Here is a 15,545-nt window from a genome sequence, read left to right as displayed (position 1 = left end):
GTTCGTGGAATTACATCTATTTACCAAGTTTTATTGAAATCGGTTACCGGAAAGTGCGCGAGACCGGATTCATCTCCTGGTCTGCCACCCTCAGAGGTGGAATATTTTCTTCAACTTTAAATAGGACCATTACTGAGGTACCCTCTTTCCAACAAAAAAGAATTATCACAATCGGTTCACAAATACCTGAGTTATTGCGTAACATACATACAAAAGAAAAGTTTTTAAAGTCGGTTAAAAATTCTTTGAACGGACACGGCTTTGATAACGAAGAGACCATCAAACGGCGCTCAAAGCTGTATTCTAAAAGGTTTATTTCCGAAAGGAGAATTTTAAAATGACCCGAAAAATTGTAGATCAACAATCCAATACATTCATGCATTGACTTACAATTATATGGACGTCGGGTCCGCGCTAAAAAGTGTCCGAACTTATAGGGCGCTAAAATCATATACAGAGCGTCATTCACGCTTTAGTCTTCGTTTGTTCGACTGACAGCGAAGCAAGCAAAATTAGACAGTACTGCGATGACATTACAATTTAAATTCAACGTTTTAGCTTTTTCATATTCCTTTACATGTCACTACGTTTAAATAGGTTTACTTGGGACATTTTTTTCGTGGTTTTTGTATTAGACCCGTCGTCCATTTATTTGTAAGTCAATGCATTCTTGTATAAAATGTATATAAAAAAGTTGAAGTCTTACGACACAAAGCCGATACGGTAAGAGGGTCAATTTACTATTCTTAGTTTTTAAACAGTCATGTGGTCAACAGTAGTATTCCACGAAAGGTCATAAAAGAAAGCTTTAATTATCTATTAGATTAAAAATCCATTGCCATCTATCAATATGTCTGAAGCAAAACGAACCGGTTCCTAATACATCATATGAAATGGACAATAGATAAAAATGAGGACTGTGAAAGTAGCAATCACTTATTTTTAGCCATTATACATAGGCATCGCGGTTTGTGAAATAAGATTGAAGTGGATGGATACGCATTCGGCAAGGTTAAGGCCTCTGTTGGCGTAAGAGTTTCGCCTGAGGCTGTAGTTACTCACGATAAAAATAACAACATTATCCCAATTTCATGTCACAGTAGTGAACGATCGAAGCAAATTGAATAAATTCGTACCCATGGTCTGGCTTTTTTGAAGACGGAGTAAAATTACATTTGCAGGGTTGCCAGTTTTCATAAAATTTTATATAGTCATGTAGTTGTTGTCGACAGCTTTGTCGATAGATTGTCAAAAAAATGTAAAATTTTGCCTAAATGTCAGAATTGTAAATGTTACTACTTTCTAATGATTAGGTACTATTGCGTTATTGCCTTCTTTGTTCTTACTTTCACAGTATTCAAGTAAGTTCTTGTTCAAATACTTTTTCATAAGAATAGTTGATCTGGGGTCAGAACCTGAACTTATAAGATTCCTGTGCGCGCACAGGTTACATTGCCCTTCTCGTATACCCTAAGGGTCGGTAAGGAGAGTCACTATAATCAAAAGTAATGTACGAAGATATTGGGCTGCCCTCCTTATTTATTTAGCGCAATTGATATCTGGGATCTTTGAAACGAGATCAATAACACCCTCCAATCGGTATTTAATATCTTATTTAGTTTCAGTTTTATTTATAGAAAATGAAACTATTTTTCAGGATTCAAATCGCGTATGTTTGATTTTTCAAACAATCAACCAACATTTCGGGCCCTTTCCAGGTCCCATGGTCACGGTTGACTGAGGTGGTACAGTCAACAACCAGTTATGTCTAATATTAATGCAAACCACCCTATTTTTTCACTATAGTTACAAAAGTTATTAATTAAATACCTTATTTTCAATTTTACAAAGAAACATTCCAATTTACGCTATATTACGTTTTATTAATTATTTTATTCAATGATTTTTTGTTAAGTTGAATTTATTATTAATAGAAATTAGAATAAATTAAAACATATTAATTAGTACTGCAGTTTTATGTCTGTTTGGGATTTTTCATCAGAGGAAATACTGGATCCCAAACTGGTGGTACGGAGAAACCATCTTGCCTGTTGAAATTAGGGTGTTTTTTTAAATTCAATGGCCTTCAATGGACTTCTTTTGCAAGGACCTGCGGTTTGTCATACTCCTTGGAATGTGTAGGTTTATCCGTGACATGCTCGCAGACTGCAGACTTGTTTACGCGACGGTGTTTGTCATCAGCTATATGTTTTTTGAAACAGGCACAAATACTTCGCTTCGTTTGTCCAATATAAGAGAGACCGCACTCACAGTCAAGCTTGTAAACTCCTGCATCCTGCAAAATTTGATTAATTAACAGTATTTTAGATGAGAACAAAGCTTTAGGTGCGAATACGCTAAAGTACATATATATCATTGGTGCCAAGAGTGAAGGTTACCGAAATACAAATATGTTAGTTACGGCCAGGAGGGCAGCATAGCAGTTACAGTACTACTCAGAGCTTAAAATCGCAAAGATCTGTCTTCGATCTGAGTCCCATTTGTCTGTCATAATTACGAAATTATTCCTTCTAAACATCATAAAGGCTGATGCTGAGTACCCCAAGTTATCGGATGATATTTCGTACTGCACCGTCTTGGTGTAGTTTCCTTAGTGAGGACTAATTTATAGACAAAATAGATTTATTTGTAGAGCTAGCAAAAGATCGGACTGTCTGCTAAACAATCGTGATCAGGATGTTGACATGTTCAATTGTAAAGTGAATGCACTGAAGCTACGATATCAATCTCACTGCAGAGTACTAAAAAACCGAATTGAAAATTGAAATTACATTTATTTGCCTAGTTTTATTGGAATCGGTTAGCGGAAAGTGCGCGAAACCGGATTCATCCCCTAGTTTGCTACCCTTACAGGTGGATTATTTCTTCAAATTTAAATAGGACCAATGTTGACGTACCCTCTTTCTAACAAAAAATATCTTTAAAATCGGTTCAAAACCGGAGTTATCGCGTAACAAAAAAAAACAGTCTAATTGAGGTCCTCCTTTTTTGAAGTCGGTTAAAAAAATTCCTTTTTAAAGTTTCTCAAATGAAATATGTTTTTTCTTGTATATGTTACGCGATAACTCCGACATTTGCAAACCGATTTCGATGACTATTTTGTTGGAAAGACAGTGGTCCCATTCAAATTTGAAGAAAGTATTCCACTTTTAGTGTGAGGCCAGACGAGCGTAATTTTGTGAGTTGCGTTATTTGGGTTGCGCAGTTTGCGCTGCATTCGGTTTCATATAAAAGTACGGTTTGTTTCACACGACGACGCAAAATGAGTTATCTGTCGACTCATGGGTGTAATGATGACTGACTTTTGGTCGCATAGTGCGTCGGGCAGGCGCGGGTGGAGGTAGGGGTGAGGGAAGGGGTCACTTTAGTATAAGATGCGCGTGAGTATAGACGTTTCTTGCGAAAAAATTCGATACGGAGATTAAAATATACATAATTGAACAACTTACTTGATTGTTAATATTAGTCTTTCTTCTGGACTGATGGCTTGTCTTATATTTGTATCTGACTTAGTAATAAAAGGCTTTACTAGGCTTAATAATTCTTGAAAAACATTTATTGGCTTGTGGTTAGTACTTAACAAATTGATCTGGATGTTCACATAAACTTATGTATAGTATATGAAACTGCCCACACTTTAATCGTTTCATATTGAGTGGATGTACCTAGCTTCTTTTTCTTTTTCGAACGTCGTCTTCTAATGCTTCATAAATGCATACTATTTAATCTTCTTCTTAGCGTGTCGACAGAGAGCGGAGATTTTTGTCCCTCATGAGGTCTGAGCCTTGACAAAGGCTGTTTTGGTGGCCCTGAGAAGGGCCGTTGGGGAAGCTTTGAGTCGTGTTGGGAGGATCGGCCTGTCTGCGTTACCGACTTGCCGTCCGCAGACCGTTGTCCAGGTTGCGCCGGGCGCATTGTATATTATGTCGATGCGCCACACGGGGAAGCACCTTCCATGCACTCCACTATTTTTAATGGATCCATTACACTATTACGACACAAACTCCCCGTGTAAGATCACAAATTAGAGGATAAATCCAGTTTATTGGATTTCGCCCACTTTCCGTTAACCGATTTCAATAAAACTTGTCATATATATGTAATTCTACAAACTTTTGAGATCGCTTTTTTGTTTTATAATAAAGTTATGCCACATCCCGGACACTCCATACAACCCTCGAAAGTTAGTTACTTACTACTACTACATACAGCAAGGTGCTATCTGCACACGAGCAAATGTGTGCATGAAGTGGCAGGGTTACCCATCACTATTTCGTACTATTACGTTACGTAGTCAGAGCGGCAACATAGAAAAAATTCAAACACGAATCTGTTGTCTAATTCTACTAATATAAGCGTAATAAATACACATGTTCATTAGGTATTTATATCGATATAATATTATATTTTTATTAGTTCACTAACTAGAATAATATTGAAGATTTATTTTAAAAATATATTAAAAGCACTTAAAATGTTATATTTTGGACAGGTGCTTTTAAATAAGGTAACCAAGGTATCTGAAATTGCGTGTCCAAGTTTATCATTACCTTGTTAATAATTAAGTATATCTATTACGTAATATTTATTGGCAATACAAATTGAAAATTCGAGAACCCTTGTCTACTTGCTCACGAAGTTATGCCGTCTCATTATACTGATATAATAAATTTGAATTATGTATAGTATTACTCTGCACTAAATGCATGAAAAAAATAATAACTGAATGAGTCTCAGACGTCTTTTTTATTTGCTTCGGAAAACGAAAGAAACTTGTCTCTTTATCCCGTTTAGATGACGATAAACAGTCGTAAACAGCACAACTCACGACCATTATAAACAGTAACGTAAAATGATATTACACGTTAACATACAAGTTTCGTAATGAATAAATGAATACTATATTCAAATATCACAGCCGTCTAAGCGCGAAAACGGCTTGCCGACAGCGTTGTTGTCGTTCAGGCAATGTGACCGTCAATGTCCGGGGTGTGGTGCGGTATCTAAAGCTAGGGAGGGGCGGAGAGTATCCGTTATCCTTACTTTTTTGTTCTCTGGTTATCCTATATTGATATATTATATTAAGTTATATTATTTAACTTCTTTCGTTAAAACATCAACGTTACAGGAAAAATAAAAAGAGTATTAACACTTTATGGATCTATTACGAAAAAATTTATGATGAAAACGTATCGATTGGTGGAAAATATAACTTCCTTAAATATCTTTAAGGTTGCATTTCGCTTCGTACCGAGCTCAATGGGACGTTACTGAAGAAAGAGGCATTATAAATTGAATAGAGTAGGTACAGTGAGGGACAAAAATATAAATTACAGATATGCAAATTATTTTAAAAAATCGTTGCCTTTAGGAGGAATAGACGTAAATCATCGAGTATATAACCAGAAATAGAGACGAAATAAAGGCAATCCATCCCTGGCAACTTATCAGGTAAATGGACCTTATATCACTTTTAAATATCAACTGTCGTTTGCACTGAAATCACAAATTAGAAAACTGAAACGGTGTTAGACCCGTGTACACGTCTCCGTATGTTCCAAAAATATTCCGCATTTATATATATTCTTTATTGCTTCAAATAAATACATCAGAAGTATTAAATTAACAGAAAGTGAACAAATATTATTATTATCTATATTATAGTAATAAAGATAATATCTAGCTCTAACATTGGAGACTGTTCCATTCGGTGGTGGGGGAAAAACAGCAAAACATCTAATTACAAAACAACCGAATCACTTATATTACTAGGTAATTAAATATGAAATATGTAATTTTGCAATTTTCGTCCATTATAGCAAAGCTCAAGTTAAACTGGTTGGCTTGAAGTGAAACAATTGACGACACCCGTTACTTGTTTCGAATTCGAGGTAGCCAATCGAAGCGCAGTTGTCACAATGATGATTTGGCGGAATAGTTTTCAAACAAATTAAATGACATTTCGTCTATATTTCTGGTTACTTACTCGATAACGTAAACGTAACGTAATTTGTAAACATACTTTGATTCATAATTTCACGTTCAACGTTGCAACTCGGTTAAGTAATTTTCGTTAAAATTGTTAATAATAATTAATTAATATATAATTATTATTAATTAATAATTGTTAATTGTGTTGAGGAACGAAATTTGCATTCGCAACTGAAGCAGCTTTGGTGAGATAATTGTGATTATTTTGTACATTGTACACATTATAATACAGTAATTGAAAGATCCATGAAAGCATTTAAGGAGATTGTACCAAGTCGCGCGCCTGGTGGTAAGCGACACCTCTATCCGTAGCAGTGATTTAAAACTACGTCCGTCACACTGAGACAAAAGTTGACTAGACCCCTGTGCCTGTAATTTCATTTTCCCTTTAAAACCGGAACGCAGTAATGCTAAATTACTGCTTGGGGTAAGGTGGTAGTACTTCCCTGGACGAAATCTTTCACAAGGAGCTCTACCGCTGCTGTTGATCATACAAACACAATGAAAAATTCCCTCGATCCTACTGGAGACGAACCAGAGTTTGTTGCTTAGGTGCTTTTGTTGTTTTTTGGATAAATCTTCAAGTAAGATTGCCCTTGCCTGTACACAGAAATTGACTTTCTCCAATCAACGAAAATATAGTGTAAACTATAAATTGCACTATAAAACGCAATCGTTAAAACGTTTGAAAGCATTAGTGTCGTTGCATTCTTACATGGATTGCCTATTTCGGAATGAAAGTCTTACAGTTATTGTATCGTCGATCGTACCACATCATAGTTTATTATCTTTATGTCTATTGGCTTTGTATTAACCTACAAAAGACACTATTTTATAGGAATTAAATCTGTCTAGGTTTAGGAACATTTGGTATATCGTCGGTGTTTTGTAGAAAGGGCGAAAGCGCCATTTTGAAAAAAAATCAGAACAGCGTGTTTTAGGTTTCACGACTGTTTTAAAATATTTACATCAATTTTTAAATTCAATTTTAAAACTAATTAATAATTTCTTCGGAAATACTATTAAAAAGAATTATTAAGAAACAACATTATAAAGGTAATGAGGATTCTTTTTGTAAATCTAATTGTATTTTAAAACTTAAACTTAATTAAAACTAAAATTGAATTTTAAAACAGTTCGTAAATATTTTAAAATAATCGTTAAAACCTAACATGCACCCCTGAAAAATTTTTCGAAATTGCGCTTTTACCCTTTCTACAAAACACCGATGATATTGTAATGAAGCATATTTATTTAACAGAGTTGCTAAAGCATGTATTGTTATGATTATAGTGGTCGAATAAAGAGATGCTTATTTATCTACAATGCAGTAGCTCGCTAATACGGAATACGCTTTTGTATCCAAAAAAATCCCCACACCGGGATTTGGCAATTAAACTTTTGAGATTTTCGAACCGTCTTAAGAATAAACGTGCCTTTAATGCATAGACTCAAAAAATGCTGCGACAATGTCATTGTCAATTCCGCGGAGAGATTACGATAGTGATGGCACACTTCTCGCCGGTGAGAAGTATGGAAAATAAATATTTAAAAAGTAACTTGTAATTTTATGTAACTTTTGTCATAATAATATAGAAAGTGAAAATGTAAAAACTTCACGTCAAAAAAATTAAACAATTGCACCATTGTTTAATTTGACACTTTTTGCTATTCACAATACTCAGACCCAGTTGTCACATCATCAGACCTTTAAGATTAATAGTGAGCCAAAATCTTCTTAGCAGCAGTAGAGCTCCTTGTGAAAGAGTTCATCCAGGGTAGTACTGCCATCTGACCTATTTCTGCCGCCAAGCAGTAATGTTAGCATTATATATTATTGGTGAAATTACATGCACAGGGGACTTCTCAACTTATGTCTCATGGTGACAGATCTTTGCGATATAAAGCTCTGAGTGGCACTGCAACTGTTATGGACAGGCGTGTAGCTTACCATCAGGCTCACGACTTATTCGTCCCGTCATTTGATATAATAAAAAAATTATGTATTTAAAAAATATAAAAATCCTAACATGTCACGCCATTCCATTCCTCTCTCCATCCACTCATCGTAAATACAATCCAACTAAAAAAAATATTTATTTATAAACACACAATGTAAACTTACAGTAATGACCAAAACACTCACATGCTAATTAGTCTAATTACATATACTACAAATATATTTGATATAAATAAAATATTTCAATCAATCGATTTATTGATTTATCTGAATAAGGCGCTGTTGGTTCTTATTTAAAAAAAAATGTAGCTTATTCTGCCATAATTACAAATTTCAAACAGTAAGTACTTAGCGACTGACACAGTATAATCTGGCGTTATACGGGTCCTCGCGTGTGCAGGTGTATAATGGTACATTAACAAACGTACAATAAAGAACAAAATTTCTCCAAAAAAAGAGGATATATAAAAACTATGTAAAAAATTAAGCGTCTAAGATTAATTTAGTCAAAAGTTACTATTTATTAATTATGCAGTTTTCTTTTTAACAGTACGTTTAGAACAATATTAACGCTGACAAATCTTTGTTTTTCAGGGTAGTGCCATGGCCATGCATATCAGAATTCCTGCGTTTGCTAGTTAAGGACGCAGCACCACCGACGCACTCGCCGTCGCCCGCACCTGCAGCTGCGCCGGCGCAGCTCAACGGCAAGATGATCGACGGCAAGCGGGAGTCGCGCCCCATGTCGCTCGCGCCGCCCGCCAGGCACGACCGGCACGTCTGACCTTGTCTTCTTGTTCGTCGTAACACATTTTTAATTATTGAGACAAGTTGTGAGATGAGGGACTTGGCCAAAGTAAATTTTAAGTGTAGCCATAATTCAATGCCACATGTAAGACAAAATTTATAGGAGACCTGTGCCCAACTGCGTACCGAGTGGGATTTATTATATAGACTGACAGTTCCATGTACATACGTACTGACTTATAATTAAAAGGTATTTCTGCCTAACCTTGAATTTAAAAAATGTATGTTTCTTTAAACCAAAAGTAGTCTCTCTTAATTTGTCAAATTATATTTATTTTTGAGTTATTCATTAATAAATTTGCTTTCTGACAAGTCCCTCATTAAGTTTATTCAGAATGGTGACGCAAATGGTTATGGTTAGATTAGAGAAAGCGCAAAACTAACTTTTAAGGTTAATATGAATGCTGTGCGGCATGTGCGATTTATTAGATTGCATTTGAAATTATTGAAGAACAGGGCTCTTGATTAGATCAAAACTTATACATTAAGCAAGTAAGAGAGAAATAGAACGAGTACTGTGTGTTACATAACCAGTTAGTTATCTACGATGCCTAAATATAGTTTATTGATTATCATATTTCATAAACACTATTAACCACTTCGGTTCTTTGAAAAGATTACTAGAATTTAGAAATAATGATAATCTCAGTACAGAGCAAAAGCCGATATCAAAAACCATTCATCCCCTGGTTTGCCACCCTTAGAGGTGGAATGTTTTGTTCAAATTTAAATGGGACCACATCTGAGTTACCCTTTTCAAACAAAAAAAGAATCATCAACATCGGTTCACAGAGAGAGTTATCGCGTAACATACATACAAAAAAACATAGGTACACTCGAATTGAGAACCTCCTCCTTTTTTTTAAGTCGGTTACAAATAATAACACTGTATATGGGCGAGAATAACGCCTAACGTGAATTTATACCAAGTTATCGATGATATTATATTACTATTTATGAATTGTAAGTGTCAAGTCACACTGAAAGAACAGTGACCGGAGATTTTTGGTGTAAAGTATTTTGAATCTTCATCTTAGCATTTTGAATCTTATTTTTTCTACAAAAAAGTTCAAATTGATTTGATGAAATAGAATGTTATAGTACAGCACTGCGAGCAGCCGCGAGGCTGTGCGAGACCTGTAGCGACTAGTTCAAAGAGCTAGTGCTAGCGCCTCCGGAGTTGCTCTTTCTATGTGACCCTTATTCATCTATTTCTTCAAAACACCGCACAAGATACGTGTCTTCATTAATCATAACGTCGAAGACAGTCGACGTGCTCTTGCAATCAATGCATTAATTTTATTAAGGCATCGAAGTTAATTGGGTATGGTGATGATTTGATATAAGTGCCTATATCGACAAGCATTCCATATTTTCGTTCAAGTGAAAGATTAGTTACATATCAGAATATAATATTTCGATGGTTTTTCTGTTATGCACACGAAAATTCTGAGCCAAAACGAACCGACATCAATGCAAGCAGAAAAGAATAGCATAGCGATCTGATCGCGTATCTAAAGGACGGACTGAACGCAACCGGATATCACAGATTACTTATCAGTTACTACGTAACAGTTACATTAGTCTCATACAAAATCGAAAATACCTACGCTATAATAGCCTACTAAACCTAACTAATGACACGAAGCGCACACTACGAGGAAAAAGGAACCTAACCACGCGCTCACAGAGGTGAAAATAACGTGCGGAGCTGAATGCTCATAAATGTAAGACTTGCATGAGCGCTTGTACCGACGTCAGTACATTCAGCGGTAGGCACTTATCACAAGACCTTGAGCGAGTGACGACGCCCTGCCGATATTTCTATCTCGGTTGCCTTTTTTTGAAGTAAACGAAGTTAATTATTCATAAAAACCTTCGATCCGGATGCATTCGAACCAACACCTTCAGCATACTGTGCCTGAAATGTAATTGGACATGTTCAAATGTCAAGACCACTACCTGGCCCTGGAACAAAGATAGGGTCTACGATGAAACGTACTCGCCCAGAAGAGATTTGGTTGCGCCTTAGAGATACTCGGGTTGTATATGCTCGGAAACAGTGTAGACTGGGAATTATATTCTTGGGCGATGCGCATAATAAAAGATGACAAAATGCGCTTAGTACGCCTGAAGGCAATACCGACAAAGTAGAGATGATAGGTTTGGATGTCTGGTGGTAAAAGAGGGTGCCTGGTTCTTTTCAAATCTTCATGTTGCTAACGCAAAGCGCATAGAGGTGACATATCGATGTTTTACTTTCTCAAAGTAGTATCTTATAAAAAGTGATTATTGAGAAGATGGCAAAACTTTCCCGTTATTTTAAATTTTTTATCAAGGGTGTTAATTTGGTTGCATTACTTTAAGTATAGGTAAAAGCCAGTGTGTGAATATGAAGGAAATTTGATGTGAAATCAGCCTGCAAATTTTGTGTATACAATCCGTTTTTTACATTTCAGGGACTTTGTCCTTTAAGATACGAGTTTGACAAAGTAAGGCGGCGATGTTAAGTATTTTGTCTTTCCGATTCTATATTGCCTTCTAAACTGCTGTTTCTACTGCCTCTGTGGCCGAACAGTTAACATGCTGGTGTGCCACGCACGGTTTGATTCCCTGGCCAGGAGAAATATTTGTATGATCTACATGTATATCTCTCGTGATTTTGGGTGTAATTTGTGGTTGTCTAGGTGAGTGTCCATGGCACCCGCGATACAGGGTTTCCCTAGTGTGTGCGTTACTACTTTCTACCCATTAAATTGTTTAATTGCAGTATTTCCCGTTTTGAAATGAGTGTGTAATGCAACCGGCAAATTAAAAAGTGTATAACACTATTTAATAGTTTAACAATTTTGAGTAGCGACAGTTACATTGTTGATATCTGATAGCAAAGCGGTACATTCACCAGGTCAAGCATTTATATGTTCTATTGCTGAACGAGCAGCGTCGGCGCATATTATACGCGCCTACGACGCGCGTTTCACGAACGCGTGTTTACGGTGCCGAAGGCGCTAGCAGATAGTTGCGCGTCAAACGCGATACAAACGTGCGCGAGAAGCTTATTCGAAGCGCGTCTGCAGCGCGTATACGCGCAGACGACGCGCGTCTACGGCGCCACTGAATTTGTGAACGTGTGCAAAGGTTTAGTCGCTGCAACTGCGTTTGCGCTGCAAATTCGGGTACAATTAGTACAATCATAAATGATGTTGGGCTATGGCTTAATAGCCCGTTTACTTCGTTCGCAAGCAAGAGAGGCTCTTTGGAGGCGTCGCGTCGTACTCCCCGCATCATAAGTAAAGCCGGCACTGGCCGTTAATGAGAGGTATTGCGTTGTATGTATAGTGTATTGAATATGGAATAAAGGTGTTAATTTAATTTTCGACTTTATTGTGCATAACAGAAATTAAATTCGAAATTAAAAAAAAATATATTTATAAATCTTTCACAGCCAATAATTTTCAATAAAATATTTTTATTAGGTGTACAAATTCTTATAAAGAATTATAGAATAAGAAATTTTATATACAAAATAAACTTTTCGTAGGTACTAAACTTTAGTAAAAAATATATTATTTGTGAATTAGTACTAAATTGCATGTATATATTTTGTTAAGTTTTGTAATAACATAGAGAGGAATGTTCATATTACCAGGTTCTGTTGAAATAACTTAGGTTAATCAAGTAATTTAGTTGTGATACTTGTGGTACTTAGTCAAAGTTAAGTTACGATATATCGTAATAAGTTAAGTGGATGTGATTTTCATGATTTCATGATTGGGGCCTTTTTATATAAACGGACATTTTGAATGTGCATTTCTGTTGTTCAATTGAAAACATTGTTAGTGCTAAAATACGATTTATTTTCAACAAAAACAGCTTAAATCACATTTTTTTAGGTGATGATACAATGGTGTATCATCACCTAAAAAAGTTATTAAATTTTATGCATTGGTTAAAGTTTATTACAGACACCTAAGTAATCGTACTTGCCAAATATATTTAAAAATAAAAAGATAAAGGTAATTTCATATTTTCGAGTAAGGACTATTTTGTACAGAAGTGGCTCACAAAAAAAAGTTTGCTGTTTGGTTCTGGCAATATTCTAATGACGGTTCTATTCACGTATAATGAATCAAATTTCACGTTCAACAATTAGTATAATCTTAAATATCACTAAGGTGGAGTTACAACACTATAGAAATAGCACTGCGATATCTCGAAAATTACGAAAATGTATAAAAAATCAGTAGCAGTAGAGGTCCTTGTGAAAAAGTTTGTCCAGGGAAGTATTGCCACCTTACTGATTTCTGCCGCCAAGCAGTAACGCTCACATTACTGCGTTCTGGTTTGGAAGGGTAAGAGCCCTGGTGAAATTACAGGCACATGGGACTTGTCAACTTTGTCTCAAGATGAGGGACGCAGTGGCAGTGATCGTAAGATCTTTGTGATATAAAATTCAGAATGGTCAACAAATGTTATGGACAGACGTGTCGCTTACCACCTGGCGCACAACTTGTCAGTCCTGCCACTTGGTGTTAGAAAAAACAAACATTATGCAAATAATTATACTTCTAAGTATAGTCTAGCTATTTTGAAAACGGAGTAAAATGACATTTATTGCGAAAAAGTGTTGCCCGCTTCAAAGTAGCTAGTGATAAATATTCCATTAATATCGACTGAATGTTGGTTACGCTTCTGCAATAAATAGCCGAAGTTATTTCATTTGAATCATCACAGACCCTTTATTCGTCCAACTGCTGGGCACAGATTCATTCGAATTGTCATTTTTTGTAAGTCTATACATAAAACACTACATTTAGACTTATGTCTTTAAAAAATACAAAGAGGATACATATTTTAAAGTTTTTCATTTTAATTCGTTATAGATAATCAAATCCGCCTGTTATTAAAATGTGTAAGAATGAAAATTGATTTCGTTACTTGTAGGCCAACTGTCAAAGTAAGAATGAAGACGGCAATAACGCATTTAGCAATCATTAGAACGTCGTAACATTCACAATTCAGAATTTTTTTCACAAAATTTTACTTTCTCGATCTATCGATAAAACTGTCGACAACAACATATGACTATTTAAATTTTTATAAAAACTGACAATCCTGCAAATGTCAATTTACTCCGTTTAAAAAAAAGACCAACTCTAAAATAATAACAAAATCACTTTAATTTTTTTCTATTTAACGTTCTCAATGGTAGGCTAGATTAGTCCCGGTAGTAGATACCAATTCGGGAATCAAACTCTTCTAATTTGGTATTTGCGATGAAAAGCTGTTAAACTAAAGAACTTGAAATTGCCGGACACTTCTTTAGCTGATCCTACATTGAAATGTACTAAAAATACCTTTTATATAAAGTTGTGCCCATATATATATAACATTATGTTATAAAACATAGTTATTGGGTAGAATATAACACCCATCAATATTAAATGGAATAGTACATAGTACAAAAGAATTAGCACAAGTTTTCATGCTACCACGCTCAAAATCATAATGAATTCACTGTGAAATTCAGTTAGTCATCTTTTATTAACTATTAGACGATTTTAAGATATATAAAGGTCATACATGATGTATCGAAAAGTGTACAAGCGGAACTCTTTGACACAGCCTATATAAAATACATTATTCTGCATATGATGAGCTTTAAAGGTTATGTAACGTGACCATACGTGCCACTTTTAGCGGGATAATCCCGCTTTGCCCAAAATACTTAACAACATCCCAATTTGACAAAACAGGACATACGTGACACATACATAAAGCCAGCCCGCCAGACTACACAACATTAATTCTATTTTGAATTATCGATCATTAAACATGTAGTAACTATCATAAACATGTATTTTATTTTTAAAACAATATTAAATTTACAGGTGTCCCGCTCTGAGGGTAAAAATAATGGTCACATTAGTTATGTATTATAATTTTTTAATTTACTAATTACCATATATACTAAATCTATGCTAATTACCATGTAAGCTGTGCAAACTGTCAATTTTATTAACTTTAAATTTGATCGCTGCGTAAATGGCTTAAGTTAGAATTTTCAAGTCATTTTAACCGTTGTTGGTATAACTCTAGTTAATGGGCGCCAAGCTATGCTTTTTAATATCTTAATTATCTCGTCGAAAACTTACTCTTTTATACGACTGTAAAAACGATATAGAGGTATATCGATTATTGCTCAATTGCCTATGTATTGGCTGTGTAACTTTAATTAAAACTTACCTACATAAAAAAGAGTTTATTAAATGCTCCTAAACTTATGTCTAGAGATTGGAATATGCATTCATTTACCTAAACAAAAAACATAGAATGAATAATCTCTCTCTCTGAAATCAACAATGTCCAACATCTGATGTGAGGTTACTGACAAAGTGATTAAAATATAGGCATCTTGTTAATATTTCACGATAATATACTCGGATACTTAGATAATAAAAATTGCCTCCGAAGTTAGGTAGAGAGAACTAACCTGGAAATTACCCAACCTATATAGGACGGGAATGTTAAGACGACGTAATCTTGCAGCTACGTCCAAAAAATTATATTTTCTTAAACTTCATATTTACCATCCATTAATATGGTAATTGAAATCTACAAATTATTGTTGGATTTAATTCACTAAGAAATATTATTAATGTTTTTTTTCACATTATGACGATGAAGTTACATCATAAGGAAAAAATATATATTGGGACATAGAGTCGCATCGAGTCTCGGTTTGCGTAACTGAAAGCCGTAATGT

At 35.1% G+C, this 15,545-nt stretch overlaps 1 protein-coding gene across 1 annotated transcript in view; it reads left to right on the top strand.

Moving 5' to 3' along the window:
* LOC113231220 (estradiol 17-beta-dehydrogenase 11-like) overlaps window positions 1–12,403 on the top strand; it is a 114,218-nt gene extending 101,815 nt beyond the window's left edge. The window contains exon 7 of the mRNA XM_026465428.1: window positions 8,567–12,403. Coding sequence (XP_026321213.1) covers window positions 8,567–8,756 — 190 coding nt within the window. The 3' untranslated portion in view covers window positions 8,757–12,403. The remainder of the gene's footprint in view (window positions 1–8,566) is intronic.
* Window positions 12,404–15,545: the final 3,142 nt, after the last annotated feature.

This window comes from Hyposmocoma kahamanoa, unplaced genomic scaffold, assembly GCF_003589595.1.
Source record: "Hyposmocoma kahamanoa isolate Upper Pololo Valley unplaced genomic scaffold, ASM358959v1 65, whole genome shotgun sequence".
NCBI classification, from domain to species: Eukaryota; Metazoa; Arthropoda; class Insecta; order Lepidoptera; family Cosmopterigidae; genus Hyposmocoma; species Hyposmocoma kahamanoa.
The sequence above is the reverse complement of the archived record's forward strand: the minus strand, read 5'-3'. Positions and strand labels throughout refer to the sequence as shown.